The sequence below is a fragment of the Wyeomyia smithii genome, chromosome 3 (assembly GCF_029784165.1).
Source record: "Wyeomyia smithii strain HCP4-BCI-WySm-NY-G18 chromosome 3, ASM2978416v1, whole genome shotgun sequence".
Taxonomy (NCBI): Eukaryota; Metazoa; Arthropoda; class Insecta; order Diptera; family Culicidae; genus Wyeomyia; species Wyeomyia smithii.
Window position 1 is genome coordinate 179562225 of NC_073696.1, and position 22327 is coordinate 179584551.

The 22327-nt window shown below is 37.9% G+C and overlaps 1 protein-coding gene across 5 annotated transcripts in view; it reads right to left on the minus strand.

Moving 5' to 3' along the window:
- Positions 1 to 3205: 3205 nt before the first annotated feature.
- Positions 3206 to 22327, minus strand: part of LOC129726440 (uncharacterized) — an 80453-nt gene continuing 61331 nt past the window's right edge. For 4 of the 5 annotated variants that reach the window (XM_055683134.1, XM_055683132.1, XM_055683133.1 and 1 more), the window contains 7 exons: positions 21270 to 22217; positions 9073 to 9225; positions 8522 to 8999; positions 8277 to 8444; positions 7980 to 8169; positions 5743 to 5891; positions 3206 to 5566 (listed from right to left, as the gene is read on the minus strand). In XM_055683134.1, coding sequence (XP_055539109.1) covers positions 3592 to 5566; positions 5743 to 5891; positions 7980 to 8169; positions 8277 to 8444; positions 8522 to 8999; positions 9073 to 9225; positions 21270 to 21933 — 3777 coding nt within the window. In that variant the 5' untranslated portion in view covers positions 21934 to 22217 and the 3' untranslated portion in view covers positions 3206 to 3591. Of the gene's footprint in view, positions 5567 to 5742; positions 5892 to 7979; positions 8170 to 8276; positions 8445 to 8521; positions 9000 to 9072; positions 9226 to 21269; positions 22230 to 22327 lie in introns of those variants that run through there. The other variant, XM_055683136.1, reaches the window with a different exon arrangement.

Here is a 22327-nt window from a genome sequence, read left to right on the forward strand (position 1 = left end):
TGTAATATGGCAACTTCCGGTTTCTGGAAAACAGCAAAAAATGGTCGATTTCCATACGAAATGAGTATCTTCGGAACTAGAATGATACACAGTAGCTAGAATCGACCACAGACACCATTTTGAATTTGAAGATGGTGACATCCGGTTTCTGGAAAACAGCCGAAAATGACCAAATAACACCCAATATGGGTGTTTTTTAAACCAGAATGACGCTCAGGGGCCAGAAATTGTCTCCAAATTCCATTTTTAAATCCAAGATGGCGACTTACGGTTCCTGAAAAATAGCCCAAAGGACCATATACCAACCAATATGGGTATCACCGGATCCAGAATGATGCAAGGAGCTATAAATTGACCTTAGATAGCAGTTTGAATTGAAAAATGGTAACTTTTGGGAAATAGCCGAAAATAACCAAATATTACTACATATGGATATATCCTTAATCGAAGTGATGTAGAGAAGCATTGACCCTGGACACCATTTTGAATTAGGAGATGAATTTGAAATGTTTAAAATAATTAAATTAAACGCTTAAACAGGCGGGACGAAGTTTGCCGGGTCAGCTATTGATATATAAAAACTGGTATCAAGCTTTTCACGCGCCATAATGGCGGACGCTAAAATGCAAAATTCGTATTAAATCATCGACCCTTTTGACAACTTTGCTCATGTCAATTTGAAGTCGTCACGTATTTTATCAGAAGAAAAATGAATCGGGCAACATTTGTGTTGCCAATTTTTCAGAAATCCCAGAACTGACGGAAGCAGAGAGGTTCGCATATTACGATTACGCATTATAGCGACCGCCATTATGGTGCGAAAAAAGCTGGATAACTTTAGGATCCAAAAGTCAGATAGTTGAGGGTTGCAAGAACAAATGCTAAAATATGAAAAATAAATCAGGACGCTCCAAACGGATCTCAAACTCAGGACATGTCCTGCTTAATCAGGACGGATGGTATCCCTACCTTAGACACCATTTTGAATTGTAAGATGGTGACTTCTGGGAAACAGCCGAAAATAACCGAATACTACTACATATAAAAAAACAATATCGCACGCTAGCCGGGGGGCTAATGCGGTCTCGATCAACTAGATTAGTTGAGAGAATTCGTTATCGATATTGTTTTCGGCACATTTTGCATGTTGTAGGATAAGTACAACGATACACCATGCCCCAGTGCTGTGTCGAGAAAATTTCCAGCTCGAAAAGTTCCTCGACCTGACCGGGAATCGAACCCGATATCTCAACCGTGTGGGAGAGCTAGCCGACCAACATCGCTAACCACAGAACCACGGGGACCACACCTACTACATATAGATATTTCCGTAATCGAAATGATGTATACTGCCGGTACCCGGATAACTGTCCCATAATGAAAAACAACATGTTGAGAAAACGGCGATTTAATATTATCCGTGAATTTTAGGATTTCCAGCAATTACATCCAAAACCAATGACCATAACAGTTTCATGGCACCACAAGTTTATCGTTGAGAACAAAAAACCATCGATGGAATTGGTTTTACGTTATATAACTTGAAAAAAAAAGACAAAATGGGACAAAACATGCCGGTACATTTCAAAAGTACTCACATATTTTGTCCCATCACATATAAATTCAACTAGCAACCGTCAGTATCATTGGCAACGTAGATTGTACTACAGATAAACAACATTAGTCTAGTTAATTAAATGACATACTTCTATATGCCTAAAATAATCCGATATACACTAATCTGAAGCAAAATTATATGTTTGCAGTTTGTACCACTATGCAGTGGGACTGTAATGCGGGTACTTTCAATATGGGACAAAAACAACTTGGTATTTTTTCCAAGTTTTTCCATACAAAAGTATCAATTTTAATTTTTTTTCCAGAAAATATGATAACAATTAGGTCGATTCCCGATGATATCTCAAATGTGACCAAAATCGATATGGGACAGTTATGTGGGTACCGGCAGTATTGAAGCCAAGCATTGACCCTGGACACCATTTTGAATTCAAAGATGACCACTTTCAGTTTCTGGATGGTTTCGTAAATAACTGAATACCACGCAATATGGGTATTTCCGGAATAGAGGGGATGTAAAAAGCCAAAAGTCGAGGATGTTGTCATTCCGATAAAACCAATCATTTCAAACGACATGAACAAATCACAAGGAATCAATGCATTTTCAATATTTAAAATTATTAAATTAAACACAAAAATAATAATTTTGTCATAAAAACAGTATACACTGTAGAATAAATTTTAATGTTATTTTTATTTCAAAAAAGGGGTTTTTTAGATAATAAATTTATAATTATTTTTGTGTTTTTCTCATTGGAAAATTAGTTTTTGCCATACGGTATTTTTGTGAGAACAAAATTATTGGCAAATCTATTGCAGTCGAGATAATTTTCAGATCGATATCGAGATAAAAATTTTTAAATTGATTTTGATTTATTCTGTAGAAAGAAAAATCATTTTCACGGTTTTTTTTTTCGGATAAACAAAATAATTATCTAGGTACAACTTTGCCGAAGACGCCATACTAATCGAACAAACCGTTCTGACTCTAAAAATATTAGTAATCATGAATACCCTTCTCACGAACTAGTTGTATTTAATTAAATACTAATAGCACAAAAGGACATATTTATCCCTTGATTTTAGCTAAATCAAATATGACATTTAAAATAATATAAAAATTGGGACATTTTTTATGAAATTTCTCTACTCTCTTGAATAATATTCTGCACTGAAATATTTCATCGTTTCAATAGGGCTTTCAGAAGCTTTCAAAAACAACTCCATCGTACGATAAAAATAAACGCGCAGCACCAAAGCTTTAGCTGTATTTCAAAGCTTAATGCTTGGGGAAAACAAATCGAAGCTCCATGAACTATACTTTCGCTTTACTATACACTCGTAAATTAGAAGACCATGCTCCTCCATCTGTTAGAGAATAGAGCAATGAGAAAAAGAGCAATGTTTGCAAATGCAAATATTATAATTAAATAGATTTGAGGACCTCCAAATCGATTTCGAGTAAACTCGAATCGCTAGTTCCGCTTTTACTCATGTTTTTATTGATAAGTAAGAGTCCCAACACCAAATTGTCACACAATTGGACAAGATAGTTGTATCACCAAATCAGCTACGCGTCCAGATGAAGGGAATTCATTTCGTTCCATCTACATAAGTCCATCGAAAATCTGTGTTACTCTATATAAAAATCCCGTTATGTGTAGTATTTATTCTGATGTCGCCCTTAATAAGCGACGTATTGTGTAATAATAATCTCTAGAAAAATAATTATCCCGACTGCTGATAGTCAACATCTGGAGATATCAGGCGCAAGCACTAACCGTAAATATATTATAAGTTCGACACTGTTGACAGTAGAAAGTTTACACTTGAATAAATAGTTGATCGGAATATTGTTGTCAATAGTTTGGACGTGAGCGGAAGTAGTGGGCTTTGGTAAATAAATACTTTGCAGTGTAATAAACTTCTCTTTTCCCCTCCTCTCACTTGGTGCTGTTCATTGTATGGTTTTCTGATGACGTGTACAAAAAATTAAAGCTCATCATCTACATACTACAGCTGCTTAATGGTTCCGGTACTACTCGAAGTGGTATCGGTGGCGGATGAATCGGAACTGAGTTCCCGTCGTAAGGCACTGGGACCGGGTCGATGGATTGATGGTAGCGCGGAAAGCTCTGACTGAGCTTCAGTTCGACTTTCTGGTCGGTTCAAGTCCCTCGATGGAGACGATTTAAATGACGATTGAGGCTTAACTGCACTGGGTGGTTTAATGTAGCTGTAATGACTCTCGGGCTTGTGTTCTATACAAATTATATCAACTGCCGGTTCTTCTAGCGGCTGCGCCGGTTCCCTGTCGACTGAGTTTTGTCGAGACATTGTTACGTAAGTGTTTTCTTGGTGCTTTGGCAGCAACGGTCCTACGTGTAAAGTGTTGAGTGAAATTGGTGGCTCCTCCTCAATCGGAGGTTCTTCGGCCATCATGGGTGGCGAACTCAAGAAATTGTTGCTGGCTCTGTGTTTCGATGAACGTCTTCCCAATGTTGACGAGATCCTTGGTGGAGGTGCAGGTACGAGACGAGAGCTTTCCCGCCGCAAACTATTACAACTGCCAAGTAAAAAGGCTTGTGGAGGCAATGAACGCCGTTTCATGGACGCTGATATTCCCGCCATTCCGTTTGGATAATCCGGAAGGACTTTGGGAAAATTTCGGCGCTGAATCACTTTTAGAGCCTCTTCTGGGGAAAGTGGGTCTTTCTCCTCACTTTTATCTCTTGAAGTTACGTTTATATCACCGGCTTCGATAAAACTTGTAACTTCCTCAGCCTGGTAAGGGTAATTGTTGTAAATCGGATTTCGATCGGATTTCGAATGTTTCGGCTCAATTTTGTAATCGCAATCACTATAAGAATATGATGATCCTGAGCTAGAACACTGCTGTCGTTGTTCAGAATCACATGGTGAGTCTGGGCTTACACTTTCTTCGTAATCATCCGGTGAAGCATACTCGAAAGATTTGGCTTTTGTGATTTCAATCGGCTCTTGCCGCAGAACGCTATTGCTCCTAGCTTGTGGGGTAGCATCAATTGCAACACTAATTTTCTGTGGAATACTATGGTTCTCGTTTTGACACGATTTAAGTGTTCCAACATTATCGCATTGAGGTTGGTTTGGGCAAACTGTTCCATAGTCTTGCGCTATCCAGTCACAGACCTTAGTATGGGCGTCCACAATATCGCCACTGAATTGTCTTGGTAAAGTAAAATTGTTCGCCTTCACCATCGGCTCGTAGGGATTAGATTTTCTCATCATATCCAAAATATAGCTCTCATCGGCATCGTTTAACTTTGATCGTTTGTCGTTTATCGAAGCAGCGCTCTCTAGAATGTTATCATTGAATTTCCTCTCCTCCTTCCTGCTGCCAATATGGCGTTTGATGACATATCCAACAATAGCGAAAATGTTGAATAATAGAAAAACAATTGCCACTGCAATCAGCATCTTCAGTGACGCTTCTGTCTTCATCATATCCGACCCATCCACTTCCTGTTCGACATTGGCCGGTTCTGGTTTTTCTTTAGAGGGTGCCTCTGCCGGGATGCCCACTGAAGCTGCTGGTGCATTATACATGCCCGGACTCCCGCCAGTATGCGAGTCCTTCATGCGATAGACCAATGCTTTAAATGAGTCTTCGGTGGGCTTTTCAACATCAACTTTGATCGGAAATAGATTGATATGGCCGGTGATGAATTCCGGATTGGGTGTCGTCATTCGTCGATCGGGTGTGCCAAGAAATTCCGAATAGGACGAATACGGTTTCGAAGTGGTTATGCGTTTTAGCTCTTCGGGGAGCTTCTGGTTCCAAAATTTCATATATTGCTGACGGTAATGGCGGCTAACAACGGGCGTCAATCCCATGTGAAGGAAGCTTTGATTAACACTGTTGAACTCTGGCCAGTCAACATCGTAGTAGCGCCACTCCTCTGGGTTCATGTTGAGAAATAAGTCCTTCCAGGGTGCTTTGGGATTACTAAAAAGAAAACAAAAATTGTTGAAAATTGTTTATTGTCACTTTATATTACTTGTAGACTTTTTTGACGTTTTTCAGTGAGAGAAGAAAAACGTTCCAAAAAGCTGCGAGAAAAATAATAACAGACGGATGAAAGTCGAAAGAATTGAGCAATAACAAATTATTTGTTGACTTACCCTGTTTGAGCAAAATTTGAAAAATATTTCATAACTGCTTCGGAGAACAAACGCTCGCGTGCATTGTAATGCGTTTGGAAGGGTCCCACCTGTCCGAGCGGAGCACCAAACACATAGGCCAAATCTTCTCCTACCACGCTTTGTGAAAGCTGAAAAACGGAAAACAAATTAGTTGAACAAAATGTATTTTTTTATTTTTAAAGGATAGAATTATGGTCTACAACTTTGCCAAAGACACTCGGTATCAAAAAAGCGTTTTGGCTCTGAAAATATTTTTATCATTGACAGGCACTTGGGTCAGTCAATTGGATTCATATGATCTTTCTGCTACTAGTAACTGTCATTGGTGATTGGTAAAATGTCAGCAATATGTCAATTTTGCTTCAATTTCCATACAATACTAAAATAGGTTTATCTTAACTTATTTGAAATCTGTTTAATGTAATATCAAAAGTGTAGGCGATACTTAACGATACAATAACAATTTGTCTTCACATGACCCTCCCCCTTTTGCGAGTTTGGGGGTCGCAGTTTTGGCCAGGACCGGTCAAAACAAAAAAATCTCGCTTCAGCTATGAGACAGAATCATCGCGTCTTCGATAATTCAAAATGGCGCCATTGTTGCGTCTTAAGGTGAAATGGGTCCATACTCGAGGAAATTTATTTTTGCATCAAACTACCTAAAAAAATCATATACAGAAGCCAAGGCAGAAAAACATTTAAATTTTTGTTGCACTTTGTAATTTTACAGCCAAAATTATTTGTTTGATCGGTATAGTGTTTTCGGCAAAGTTGTAGATAATAATGTATAAAAAGATATACAAACAATGAAAAATATATTATTTATTTCTCCAAGATAATTATCATTGTTTAGCTTACAGTGGGTAGTTTTCTTGGGAAAAAAATCAGATTCTTTGAAAATGAGTTTTTTGATATGTTTATGTATAATTATATATTGTTGTTTTTTCCTCATTTTTTTGTCTTACGGTGTATATTTCTTCTAGAAGGAAAAAAATTATCTGTTACTTTGCCGAGCACATAATCAGACAAACATTAAATTTTTTTTTCCCTTTTCTTGAAAATTTTTTACATTTTTGTTTCTCATTTCTCCATAATCAGACAACCATCCATGTTTAACTAATATTTTGCAGTTTTCATACAACTTTTTTTCAGAAACTATATTTCAAAAAAATGAGCTTTATGAGATGGTTAAATTAAAATGTTGTTGAATATTTTTGTTGAAAAAAAATTTTTTTCTTGCTGTATATTTATTTTTTATCTAGAATTTTGTCGAAGACGTCACACCAATCAAACCAACCGTACTGACTCTGAAAATATTTGTAATCGACAAGAACTCTTTTTACGTAACCCCTTTCTAGAAATTGGTGGTCATTCAAAAAAGAAATACGAATATCACAAAATGACATATCCATCCAAAGTAAAAATACGAGAGCCGCTATTTCAAAATTCACTGATGAACTCTACACGTACTCCTTTAGAGTTCGGAGAAAGTTAGTAACTGACGTATTGAAAAACCACGTTGTGACTTCAGTGAAATTGTTGATTAAAATCAGGTTCACTGTCAATTTTGAAATGCATCTCGATAACTTGTTGCAAAATTCTGTTCAAGTTTAATCCGCTATATCCCATTTCGTTTAACTAAATCGTACGCTGCCTTGGAATCCCAAAAACAATTCAAAAAACTGTGCGAAGGTTTACCACAAGGTAATGTCAGATTTAAAGTATACTGTTTTGCGTATAGTTTTGCGGCTGTATTCCTATAATTTTCCGTTGGCATTTTCAAAGTTGATTTATTCAAGCAGAAATTCGACCTCAGATGGGATTCTGATTTACATGTTTGTAACACCAACGACAACAAGAAAATTTGCGCTTGATCTATGGCAATTCTAAAACTTTGTGAAAATCTACATATCTAAGCACCATTTGTTTAAAATATATCATACGTATGAATATAATAAAAGAATGATTACGTTGATACTAAATTTTCACGATTTTTAGAAATATAATTGTCACAAACAACCTTGCGTCACCATTCATGCTGACGCCTTTCAAACTTTTGTTGCGCGGATAAAGCAGCTTACTACCTCAAACTGAATGCGAACAATCACGTTAACCAGTGTAAACGTCTTAATTATACAAGTAGAAAGGATAGCGCTGCGCTGCCCATCCCAAGACGCTAGCACGAATCGAAAAGATACACATAATCTACAACTCACCCGTCCGTATTCCCCTGCCTCGCTGTTGTGGCCGAAAACGTACATATAGCATTTGGGATTAACCTTGGACAAATAGAGCCCTGTCTGCACCATCGGAGCAGCCACCCGAGCATCGGACAGGATGTCTAGCAGTGTGTCACGGTGTATATCCGCCAGCGACTTGTTCGGGTCGGTAAGGATGCCAGTGTACCTGTGTGGGAGAATTGAATTGGTTGTTTCGATCATTCAAACAATAAACAGTACAAATTGCCACTATGTTCGATTCAGAGCAGAATTGTAACATTTCGTAGTACGTACTCGCTAAGCGTGGCGGCCAGTGCCAGATCCGGGCGAATTTCGAAACGGTTCTGCATATAAAACCGCAGTAAATTGTCACGTTCGTTCTCTAGCAGCCCATACGCCAACGCGACAGCATTCAGGATGTTGTATGATTCCAACTCGGTCATTCCGTACAGCAAATCGTATCTGTGCCGGTGAAAGAACAGAAAATCAGACACTGAAATTATCTCATCATGCAAACAATGATAAATCGTTGAAATTACCCACTAAATATGTCACTGTATTGACCCATCACTTTGTGGGGTGTATTTGGAATCACCAACCCATCTACAATCGGTCCGAATCGCGTTGAAAATTGCGGCGACGCTATTTTAACGTTCAAAATTTCGCTGTACCGTTTTCTACGTAGACAAGCAGCAACCTCATCGTTGTCACCATTCAAGGGACAGTTCAGTCCTTGCAACACTTGCATTGTCGATTGCAGCGGATGCTGTGTGAGCGCCCAATCCGAAAGAGCGGATCCCGACAGTAGGATGGCACGATGAAAAAGTCCCTTGGCAACAGGTGAAACCATCAGAAAGTTGACACATGCAGCTCCCGTTCCGTGACCCATCACTGTTACCAATTTGTGGTCTCCCCCGAATGCGCCAATGTTTTCCTTTATCCATTGTAAAGCTGCGATTTGATCCAGCAAACCGAAATTACTTGTAGTGTGATCACTAATGCCCGGTTTCATAAACCCTGTTGGAACAAAATCTTTTTGATTATCGACAGTCCAAATATATTTTATCTCAAAATCCGTTAACATCATTACCGAGAATTCCCAACCGGAAGTTAAGCGTTACTATGATGACCCGGCCGTAGCTAGCGAGAATGGAGCCATCGTACGGATTCCCACTATTCCACTCGTACGACTCACCGTGAATGTACACAATTACCGGATATTTGGTCTGTGGTCCAATTCCATCTAAAACCAGAGAAACGAATTAATCAGTTGTGAATCCGACAGGTCAAATTGATTTCAGTGAAACATCGACACGAACCGAAGCCATCTGTTGACGAAAGCTAGCAGAAATTGGCTTGCCACCCACCGAGCAGAAATTGCATTTTGCGTGGCTTTTAATTAAAACATTTGTTGCAATAAATTGATCAATTTCCTCGGACATTTGGCTAGCATGGAATTATATGATATCTATATGATTTCCAATTACGGGTTACTATGTGTTAGTAAACCAAATATAGCTTCATAAAAATTAAACTATCGTTAATAATTTTAACAATAATTATGAACTGAACTTTTATTTAAAACGAGTTTAGAATCCACTACTTTCATTTCAGCATATTATATAATTACAAAATGATTTGACTAACAAAAGTAAAATAACAACCGTTATTTAAAATACCGAACGCTGATAAGCTGAAAAAAATGTAATCTGCCGAAGTTCAATTCTTTATAGGTACAAAGAGTATGCGTGTCTATGACAGAATAAATTGAAAAAATAACCGTGCAAGTTACGAAACCTTTTTTTTTTGTACCCCTACTGGTAAAATTCAGACCGAGAGCATCACTCATGTGAAGTTGATTAACTACCGTTTCTAGAGTGCAATAGTGGTAAAGTACATCTTTATTCCTTCTATGCAAGCAAATTAGCGATAATGTAGAAGCCCAAATCACCTTGGTACTATTTTTCTGACACGATAGATCGTTTTATACGAAGTATCAGCCCTTGTATGCAAACCATACAAATGGTGCCCTTTACTAATACCGATTGACTACTTTCAAACATGGTTTATCGTAAGGCACATGGAAGCTGTTGAGTATTGAAAACCGAAAATTGCTTGAACTAAACTACCATTCTTCGATCTCGTAAGAATTGTATGTTGGCATTGGTTGTAGGTTGTACCTTTCAACGTATGAGGCAACACTTAAAATTGGGCAATCTTTTGAACGAGCCAGCTGCAGCAAGGACGATTCAACAACTATAGAAGAGAAAGGTATAAAATTCATGATAAACGAAAAGTAAAGAACAAGCAAAATAACTGATGAGTTGTCTTGATGTCTGAGCTGATAGATGGTACTGAACGCTTCACCCGAGCTCTAATAAACGCTGAGAAGTAGGTAATTGCAGCCAAATGGTAAAAATGTAAGAACAAAAACTGAGATCAGAGTGAGAAGACCAAAGTGTACTCAATATTTAAAAAATAACACGCGCAGAAGGAAGGCGAAAGTAATTTTTTTATAACAGTAATCCTTTCTCAGTATGTGGTGTTCGACCCATTACTAATGCTGGCACAGCTGTACTTCCCAAAATCAATGATATTCTTTAACTGCTGCTGAAATGTTCTTGCCAAAACTCAATGTTCGAACACCAAAGTACAGTAAACTATTTTTTTACGCGATTTTACGTACCGTGCAAAAAAAAAGTGTAAACTGTAACCGTTTTACACGAGGATGAAAAATCGTGCAAAAAAAAACTGCGTTATTTGAAAAATGGCGAAAAAAACGCGGTATTCGAAAAATCGTCGTAGAAAAACATGTAAAATAAAAACGTATAAAAAACACATGTAAAAAAGACTTTACTGTATGCCAAAACCGTTTCGATGGGAATAGGGAAGAAAGAAGCCATAAGATGAATCCAACTTGAAAGGAATCTTAGTTTTTCCTGAAACACCAGTATTTTCGCCAAAAGTATTGTTATTGTGTTTTGATAAAAACATCTGTGAAAATCTGTGACCAGAGCAAAAAATCTGTGATCATATCTGGGATACAAGTATTTGTTTAAGAACAAAACGAGATTACATAAAGTGTTGAATACAGTTTGATAATTTGTTAATGAGTCATTCTATAATAATTTATACTTCAACTGTATATTAACACTAAATTTTAACTCGCTACTTCCTTGTATTGAGATGAAATTCTCTCTCCAACTGCTGATGAAAGAAATATTATTAAAAAATTGGAAATGAATGATCTGAGACGAGGCAATTGTACCGTCTGCTCTGTTTGGGGCCTTGCTGAAACTAACCAGGTAAGCTGCGGATCAGAGAAACTGACCAAGATTTAATCAGAAGCGGCTCGTCCATCCGTTGGGTGCGGTAAAAATCGAAATATCGAAAATTAAATCATAATGAGATTAATCAATAGGACATCTCTCTTAATGATTCATTGAGTTAATTACGCAGCACATAACGCCAAATACTGGTGAATAATGGCGTTCCTCCATAGATTTTTTTTTAAATTCATCTGACAGAGTGTGTGTCTTAATGAAAAACTTAATACTAGAACAATGTCAAAAAATAATCACAAAAGGTTACCTAACGCGAACTCTATTTTTAAAAGCTGTGCCAGTTATATTAAAATCGAACGCATCTGCAACTGTGTTAAAGCTGGCCGACATAAAGCGTTTTGGGTCAAATTGACCATATTGTGCGTTGCGTTGAGGCAGGTTAAACAGGGATCTTGGTCTGAGAGATCGTTCGGGGGCATATATATCCAGGTGGCCGAGGATTTCCAGGGCATCAATTTCATTTAAAAGAACTTTACCAATGAATACAGCTTGCGCCTCGAATCTTCTCTGCTCAAGAGTTTGCATTCCTAAAAGCCGACAGATCATTGTAGGCTGGCAGATTTGAGGAATTGCGCCAAGGGAGAAATCTCAGCGCATATCGTACAAATTTACGTTGCACGGATTCAATTCTGGCAATCCAGGAGTTGTGGAATGGACACCATACAACGGAGCAGAATTCTAAGATAGACCGCACTAGAGAGAAATACAGCGATCTGAGACAAAACGGATTACGAAACTCGTTGGCTATCTTCAACATGAATCCGAGTTGTCGATTAGCTTTAGTGATGATCTCGTTGTAGTGCAATTGATGAAAAAGCAAATGGTGCAATTGTAAAAAATTCGAAATTGAATAAAAAATAAACACTTGGGATAATTGAAACATTTTTTTCGGATTATCAATCGAGGTGGCGAAAAAATTTTCAAAACCAGATTCCCTTATTTTCCCTGATATTCCCTGAATTGAAACATTATTTTCCCTGATATTTTTCAGCATTCGGCGCAAAAACGTGCAACGTAGATTAACGCAAGTCTAAAATCCCAGCGAAAAAAGTATTCAATCGGATGTGAAACTGATCCGTAGAGGTCGCGAATTAGCCTTTTACGCTTAAAAATCAGTTTTTGCCCTGGAGAGTCATTTAAAAAATAATCGCGTTTCGGTTAAAAAATTTCCCCTGAATATTTCTCAGTTTTCCCTGATATTCCCTGATCGAAAAACGAATTTCCTGACAATCCCTGTTTTTCCAGGTTTTCGAAACACTCCGGATAATCGTGCGTTTGAATAAACGAGCCTGACTTGTAGAAAAATTAGGTTATTTCTTATTTGCGGTATTTGTGAGAAAAATCTGTGATTTTACAAAAATATCTGTCATCTGTGATCACAGATTCTGTGATTTAAAAAAGGTAAAAAACCTATGATTTTACAGAGCAATCTGTGAAAATGTCAACTCTGGTTGACAACAATGACAACTCTGGCTAGTTTATTTACCATTCTGATGTCTGTGTCTGAGAAATAAGCCAATCGTATGCCGTGACTGCATCTCAACGTAACTCTTAAAACCAAATGATAGCAAACACAATTTACCCTGGCTGTTCTGGACAGTCATAGAGCGGTGCCTGGACGACGACCTCTTTCCAGAGAGGTGAAAGTGACAGAAACAAGTCTTGTTGCCGATGGCAGGGAGACCACCAGAAGACTCGTCGGTATATAAATCTTATCGTCTGCTAGACACCGCAGGTCTGTCACAAAATATCAAATAGTTGGTCGCAGTGATGAAAGTACGCAACACGGGAAAAGGGGAAAGCCCGTAGCCGCAAGGTTAGAAAGTCCGCTTTGACAAGCAGGTGGTCGTGAGTTCGAATCTTAGTTGAATCAGGTCATTTGGTTGTCATAGGACATGGTTTTATTCTACCCTTGCTTCAAGCTGTCTTCTACAGTACCGTCAACTATTCAGTATTCAGTACATTCTTGAAATATTTATGATACCGGTCGGACTCGATTATATACAGACTCGATTATATATTGACTCTATTATATCGTCCCCGTAATGCTAGAACTAGATAACTCGAAAATTGACGTTTCGAAAAAAACGAGTTTGAAAATTTGACGTATGCTGGTGATGATGATTCAAATGCAATTATTAAAGGTTCAGGTTTTATGAAACGCATCCATATCGTTTCAGGCCCGTTATAGCAACGTAAAAATCAACAAAAAACCGAGTTATTTAGATTGACTACAAAATACACTTGTTTTTCGTTGAGATATCTAGTTTTTTAATTGATGAATAACACTTTTTCTTGTAATCGTGTTTCAACGAGTTTTGGATATGTTATAGAGCTCGACGCGATAAATATGATGGCATACTTAACTCAAATCGACAAATTTCGAGTTATCTAGTTCTAGCATTAAGGGGACGATATATGATTCGATTATATATAATCGAATCATAAAAAAAAATTCTTTTCTTCAATTTTAAATATAACTTACCTCAAGCAGCAATGTCGTATAGGGATCGTCCAAAAATACGTAACGCTTAGGGGGAGGCAGAGATCTGACAAAACGTCGCAATCAATACTAAAAATTTTGAAGATCTATACAAAGAGCGTTTCCTAGAGGAAAGAGGGGGTCGAAAATAGTTTTTATTTACGGTACGTAGTCAATGGACGTTCCCTTCAGTCCAACGCAACATTTTTTGACCCAAAACGTTGATTTTTGAGCCATAATGTTTCAAGTAAAGTAAAGCTGATCTAAAACAGAAATATCGCGAGAGAACGTTTACAAATTATGTAACGCTCAGGAAACGGGAAAGAGTGTTGGGTTGGCAAAGTGTTGCAACCCATACGGAAAATTTAAACAAAAAGCATGGCAAAGGGGGAAAGGAGATCAACAATAATTATTCTTGCGTTACGTTATAAATAAGCGCTTCCTTATTGATTCATAAAAGTCTGTTCAAATGTTACATAACAAAAGCAGGGCTGAAGAAATCTTTTATGCCTGGTGTGCTGAGTATTGGAAACATGCTAGACAAAGTGGTGAGGGTTTTCCGGAAGTCCAATATTTAGGTCACGTTAAATTTGAATGGACCCTGGAATTACTATTTCAATGTTAAGGTTGACTCTTTTCAAATACTTATTTTCATGAAGTTGAAATCAATACTGGTGAGCAAAAATTTAAATAAATTAAAGGCAATGTTTTTAGCTAATCTACTATCTACCCAATACGCAAGTCGCTTATCTAGCTAACCTACTATCTACCCAATACACGTCACGCAGTGCAAGTTGCAATACACGCCGTGTATGTAGTGTTTCTATGAAAAAGTGGCACCCGTGCAGCACGGTATAGTGTTCTTGTCATGGCTGACTGCAATAACCTAAAGAATAACTACGAAATCTTTACATATATATATTTTTGTAAGAAAGGTTGTTTGCGACTTTAAGGGTGTTAGTCAAAAAAAATTTACTTATTTATTTAAAAACAACAAAAGATGTATGCAAAATAAACAAAAAAAAATTTTTTTTTGATTAGATTATATATACATATGATTTGTAAGAAAGGTTTTTTGCGACTTTAAGGGGGTTAGTCAAAAAATCCTACTTATTTATTCAAAAACAACAAAATATGTATGCAAAATAAACAAAAAAAAATTTTTTTTTCTGATTCGATTGTATACAGGATTTGATTATATATAGTGAAAATTTTTCGGAGACTGTATATAATCGATTCCGACCTGTATGTTCAATAAAGTGATCAAAATCACCACAGTTTGCGGTACCTCTGTTGGCTTTCCTCCTAACAAAAAAAATCCGTCTTGTAATAGAATCAGTCTGAGTACATATGATAGTTCTCTTCACTGCCGGTACCCGCATAACTGTCCCATACTGATTTTGGTCACTTTTGAGTTATCATCGGGAGTTGACTTACCGTGCTGGATCGAAATCCGTACACTTAAGCACATGATAATCTTCAACGGTCAATATAAAATCAAGAAATTACACATTGCTTTAAACTGACATGTTAACTTATAGGTCTACTTATATTTTATCACTATTTTCAAGCGAAATGATCTAAACTACTCTGAAACTCGAATAAATCATGTTTGAATAGAACATGTTTTGAATCGAAATCCGTACGCAATTTTTTGTCTGAATCGAAATCCGTACACTTTTGAATCGAAATCCGCACGCACGCGATATAGACTGGATTAAAGACCGTACAGCAGTGAATCGAAATCCGTATAGATATAGAAGTACGTAAATAAATTTTATTTTTCAATTTATCTTAAAATTTACGAATAAATATATAATATTTATTTATTGTTTGTTTATTTGAGCATGTAGAGTAAGAATTACTTCTTATAAAATTCTACACTAAGCAAAAAAAAATGGGGCGGTCAATTGGTTCCTAAAGTTTTACACGATTTTCTAATTTTTATATCAGCTGAAATAGTGAAGCTTTCTGTGCAAAACATGTTTTTTAAAAAAATGTTTATCGTTGTCCTTCAAATTTTGAACGAAGAATAAAAAACTGCTCGAAATGCCCTAAATTTCGAGCAATTTTTTTATTTTTCGTCTAAAAATCGAAGGAAAACGATAAACTTTTTTTTAAAATCAAGTTTTGCTCAGAAAATGCGGCTTTCTTTTAATGATATCCAAGAACTGGAATAGCTTTAGGTCCCAATTGAATGATTCGACATAAAAAACATAATTTTTTTCTCAACTACCAGCTGCAAGACGCCCTCTTCCAGGCCCAGATTTAAGGAGGGGGCAAATGCCCCGGGCCCCCCGATTGCTATACCCCACTTCATGATCCAAATCTCCCTCTCCAGCAGTAAAGGGTTGGTGGAACTCCTTTTGATTGAGATTCGTAGCCATAAGTTACGGCTCTTATATCGTAGTCACTAGAACGCCGGAACCTCTCGAAGCTTCCCGGTACGACTTTCCCTCGCGCTCTTTCGGGATTGTTTGCCGTATATTTATGCTTTTTTTTTCATAAAATGCTGAAAACAAGGATGAAAGTTCAACAAAATATGCATGATACACACGCTGTACGGATTTTGATTCAAGCGATTAACACGGATCAAAATCCGTGCAATTTGCACTATTTACCAGACAATACACAGCTCGAAAATGACAAAGACTTACCTTTTCAATCGATTTCAAAAAGATTCACAGAGTAAAACACTTATATCCCACTTGAAAAACGTTTTTATCTGAAGAACGTTTCCTTAGTGAAATATCTAACGATGCGACAAAATGGCAACTGAAACCGATACACGATTGATTCTTCATTTTTAATATTTTTATTTCATGGCCTACTGGCGCATACAACGCCAACAGAAAGCCAACAGTTCAACGGACATGTGCATGTAACTTTTATATGAGTTTTCATTTTTGTAATGCTTAAAACTGAAGAAAAACATCAAGGTGTACGGATTTCGATACTGTACGGGTTTCGATCCAGCACGGTAATTGTTATCATATTTTCTGGAAAAAATTAGAATTGATACTTTTGTATGGAAAAACATGGAAAAAATACCAAGTTGTTTTTGTCCCATATTGAAAGTACCCGCATTACAGCCCCACTGCATAGTGGTACAAACTGCAAACATATAATTTTGCTCCAGATTAGTGTATATCGGATTATTTTAGGCATATAGAAGTATGTCATTTAATTACCTAGACTAATGTTGTTTTTCGGTAGGACAATCTACGTTGCCATGATACTGCTGGTTGCTGGCTGAATTTATATGTGATGGGACAAAATATGCGAGTACTTTTGAAATGTACCCGCATATTTTGTCCCATTTAGTCTTTTTTTTTTACAGGGAACTGTAATTTTGGCGCAATATTGGCTAAAAGAACGAGATTTCGATAAGACTCCTTCCTCTTGACAATAATTTGTCCTACCTATAATATAACTTACCAGAGATTTAGCATTAAGAGCTTCTTCAGGTATTTTTGATAATGACGCGATGTTGGCAGAAGGAACGAGGCGTTGACAGGACTTCTTCCTTTGGCAAAATAAATCCTTATTATAGTAAAAATATTAATCCTCTCGAGAGTTGTAATAGGCGTTATTGGTACGGGAACGAGGTTTCGATACAAACTTCTTCCTCTTAACATAAACCTAAGGACCAGGTGAAGTCTTTCTCTAGAATTGCAACTAGGCTATATTGGCAGGATAAAAAGAGGCTCGGTATAGTAGCCTTGCTTCACTACTACCAAAAATATGAAGTGCGGAGTACAGAAAATACTTGTGCAATATCACAATAGATCAAATGTTTCTGGTCGCAGAGATGAGTCCACACAAAGAAAAAAGGGTAAGATCTAAAAAGGATTATCCTCAATGAATTGGCGAAGTACACCCAGGATGTAAACGTTCTGTCAAACTAACTGGTTAGGCTTTCGAAATGGCAGAGATCTACGGGGGATGTCATCCCACTGTCACCAAGACGGTATAGGTAGAATTCCAGTGTAAGAGAAGGCCCTCCTCTGATACGCAATCCACACGCTAGACACAAGAAATGCTCTTGAAAGTGTCATTTGAGACTCCCTGGCCCACACGCTTCGGTGCATTCATATGCCGGGGCCACAGCACAAAACTCTGGATAGTAATTTCCATAATCGAGTGCGAGTTAAAAACACTCGAAAGAAATGCGATCAAAGATTTGATGCCGTGATGCCGTGAACATTATATGTGCGGTTGAGGATTGGATGCACTACAACGAGTGGAGTTAGCACTTCATAAGTCAGAGATCATAGTTATCAATAATCGCAAGTCAGAGCAATAGATTATAGTCAACGTCGGATACTGCACTATTGAAATAGTTGGGGGTGGTGTCTAGAAAACTTGGAAACAATTTGAAGCGTGTTGTTTACACTGTATTTATATCGCTGTCAGTTCTCGAAAGATGGTAAAAATGCCGTTACCCGAAAAGTAGCGCTATGAATTGATTTTGCGCAAGCACATGGAAAATCGTCAACGCACTCATCGGGACATCGAAAAACAATTTGAAATGTGCAGAGCCCGGGTCCTGTACACCAGATGCTGACGCAGCCTCACGACAAGGCGGGCTTCCGGTAACTTCCGGAGCTACTGTTCTTCACTGTCCAGCACATGCTTCATGCTCTGGAAATAAGGAAGCAAAAACTTTAAAAATTTACCAAGAAATGCCTGATTTGGCAAGCGATCTGCTCATGTGGCAGAAGGAGTGCGCCGTTTGTGATTACCGGAATTATAAACCATGAGATCTACTTCAAGTACTGTCTATAGAAACGTCTGCTCCATCTGTTGAAGCAACACAAGAGACCTACGATATTCTGGTCGAATCCAGCTCTATGCCACTATTCAAATAATGTCCTGGAGTGGTACGAAGCCAACGTGGTCAATTTCGTACCCAGGGACATGAATACCCCTCTAGCGCACAGGAACTAAGACATATTACAAAAATTCAAATCGTTGGACAACGCAATTTTATTCCCCTAACATCGGAAAATACTGGGCTGTTATGAACCAGGTACTACGAAAGCAGTGGGTTCCCGTACATAATGTTATGGCATAGAAGTTGAATGGAATAAATATGCCAAAATATTACTGACGGGGACTTCATTGTCTGGAAATCTGAGAAGAATCGATTCACTTGGTATTTTTCTACAGCGTTTTTTCCATGATGAAATTTAATGTGGGACACCCTTTACATGCAAACATCTGAATGACTCGTTCCGATCGCCTGATAATTATTTACAATTCCTTTGTAAAGCTTTCACTTTACATTGATCACAATGCATGAAAGAGTCATAGTCGCCATCTTTTTCTTTTCTGATGCGATTTTTCCCACCCTAGCCTACACCACTGAAACGAATTGGACAGAAGAACAGTGGAATGAGAAACAACATTTTCGCACACTCTTGTTATATAGGAAATAAAATGTCATTACGCAGGTAACAGAATGAAATAATAAAAAAAACATCGCATAAAATATTGCGTAGTTTTACTAAAATGATGCGCTGTCTAGATGAGAGATTGATTTTCGCACATTCTGTTTATATAAGGTATCGGCTCTACCATCGTCAGGTTTATCCAATTAACCTCCCGTTAATGAAGCCATAGAGAACAAATCTGGATGATCCTCTGCATTATGAAGAACCAAAAAGATGCTCTGGATCATGAAGAACCATCATGCAAGAAAACGCTGTACGCTGTAGGACATCATTTACCCCCGGATGATAATAGGTAAAACCTGACGATAATAGAGCTTATACTCTAGTAAACCAGCAAGTAGTTGAAAGTGAGCAAAAGGAAAACTAGTTCGTGATTAGTTGAATGTGGGTGATTCTCAATTCAACTTCTCGCATGCAGAAACGTAGATATAATTTATTGAGAATTTTTTTTACTAAATCACAACAAGTACATCTCATTAATTTGCTATCCGTACATTACCATTGTGTACCAATCAAATAATCAGAAAGAACTGAAAACATTCAGCTTCATGATAATAAAATTCCCAAAATTTCACTCGTTCAAAATCACCCGAACCACGATGGCTGATCAGCCAAAAAAAGTTTAAGGAGGCAAGTCGAATTAGATTAACTTTTTGTTGATCGGCTGAAGGCATCTGACGGTTCGGGTCGAAAAATCAAATAAATCAGTTTTGAAGAAAAGTTAAATTTCTTCGACATAACAGTGACAACTTTGCGATTGTTGTAAATGTCGAAAGACACTTTTACAACAATTTTTTTTTTCAGATGCTACCAGTAAACGCCCAAAAACCCGTGCCCATCGACGATAGTCACTGTATTAGGTAACGAATTGCCGTTAACTTTCTCCATTCCAGGCTTTTTCCTTCGAAGTCAATTTGAATCATTCCTATGAAGAATGAAAAGTATCAATCCACCTGATAGTGTATAACGGAGCATATTGAAAACGTTTTTGATAGATAATTTTGATTAGTCTATGTCAACTTAATAATCTATGTCAATTCATAATCTATATCATGAGGAAAGTCATGAATTCAGAGAGATTTTAATACGCTGTGTTAAACACATTGTATAACGAAGGTAGAAATAAAAATCATTACCAATGCGTTTCCCCTCGAGCGCTCAATGCGAATGTGATGAATAACGATATGACGAGGCTTTTAAAATGTGGGCGGGAAAAACTCCAGTAATCATCGCATCAGTGGCATACTTTTTAAAGATATTCAGCTCACAGAACGACTTAAATTTATTTCTAATAGCGGCAGTTTACTGCTGCTTCTGCCATTACGATATTGTGACAGTGTGGCATTATTCATACATTTAGTCAAGATGTTGTGTGAATACACATTGAATTGTCATTATTGAAATAAGCGTGTTTGAACGAACTGTGAAATACGTTTTACTAATCTATCTATTTATATATTTGAACGTCAAAACAAGAGCGTACCCCGGTAACACGATCTCAGATATCTCTTTTTATGGTAGTGGTTTGAAATGTATGGTATTAAATGGTTCTGTTGAATTTGAAACTTAAATATTCGAAAAAACCTTCCTCTTAAATCAAAAGCTGTCAACAAACAGCGCCGGAGTTGCTTGTTACGGTAAGCTTTCAATAAAACATAATCTTCAAAAATTTACGAAAAACTTTGCCAGAACAAGCGATTCCGATGCTAAAATGCTTGCACCAGATGCTCTAGGAAATTCTTAGCATCTGTCAAAAAGGTAAAAAAAAGATACCGGCCGCTCTGGAACAGAAAACTTTCTAGCCACGTAACATAAGCAAACTGACACCCGCAGGGCGATCAAAAGCACCCTTCGCCCCAGCAGTGAATAGCTAATTGGAAATTGGATTCCATTGAGTTTCGGAAGATGGCATCGATAAGTTTACTTGTTTAAAAATGCTTACTTCTACGGCATGCTCTGTGATATAGGTTAAAAGGAAATACTGTTTGACATCGACGACACTTACCGTAGCTCGGCACGTAAAGATTTAAATATAAACAGTCTTCGCTCTCAACCTTCAGATAGGGAAGCAGTCTTTTCAGTTGATCATATCTGCCTTTGGAGTAATTGTTATTTACATTATTCAAGGTGGGCAGATTCTGCGGGCAAACAGGCGACATTTTGATAGCCATCTTGAGTCCGGTCCAGGGTATCGGAGCACCAGGAGGCATAAAACGGCGTGACCCGACCGGTGCTTCAGCGTACGGTATTCCCAGGTACTGGTCGACATTTTTTAACCCGGACTGTGGATGCATCACCCGAACAACACCCTTGATCCGACCCTGCTTCACTGCTACCTCTCTGGTATATGGGGTGCCATCGCGCGGATCGTAACTAACACTGTGCACTCGTTGAACCGTCGGTTTGCGGTAGCTCTGACTGCCACCGTACTGTTCCTGTTGGCTTTGCCGGTAGTCCGCGAAGGGGCCGTCATTTGACATGGACGGATATATCTGGCTTCCATCGTCAGCCAGTAGAGCGGCGATGGATTTTTTCAAATATTCGTTCCGGTCACTCAACAAATCACCATGGCCTAAAAGATTCTCTTCACTGTCGGTCCTGGTTTCCACTCGTTCATAGGCCAGACTAAAGCACAGCACCAGGTTAATTAGCACAACAAATAATTTCATTTTGCACTACTGGAACTGTAGCAAACCGTTCTACACGGACACGGGACGACCGTTGCCGTAAACAAGCATTTCGACGCAGTAAATTATTCAGTATTTTCACAAAACGCTTCCCGACCGGCTCAGAATGCATCTCACACTGGCAGCCAAAGACGAAGCGCCAAGATTTTCATCTCCGCACACACAAACATACTTTTGCCTCTGCTAACCGGACTTATTTAGCTTCTCGTCGTCATCAACATCATCATCGTCAGCATCATTTTCATCAGCTTCGTCGTCGCACCAAACTGAGAAAAATTAAACACATTTAGTCATGTTGTACCTTTATATACGTTTATAGAACGTTCGGTCCAGTTTTCGCCGCTTCCGATAGAAGCTACCGTACAGAAAACGGGAC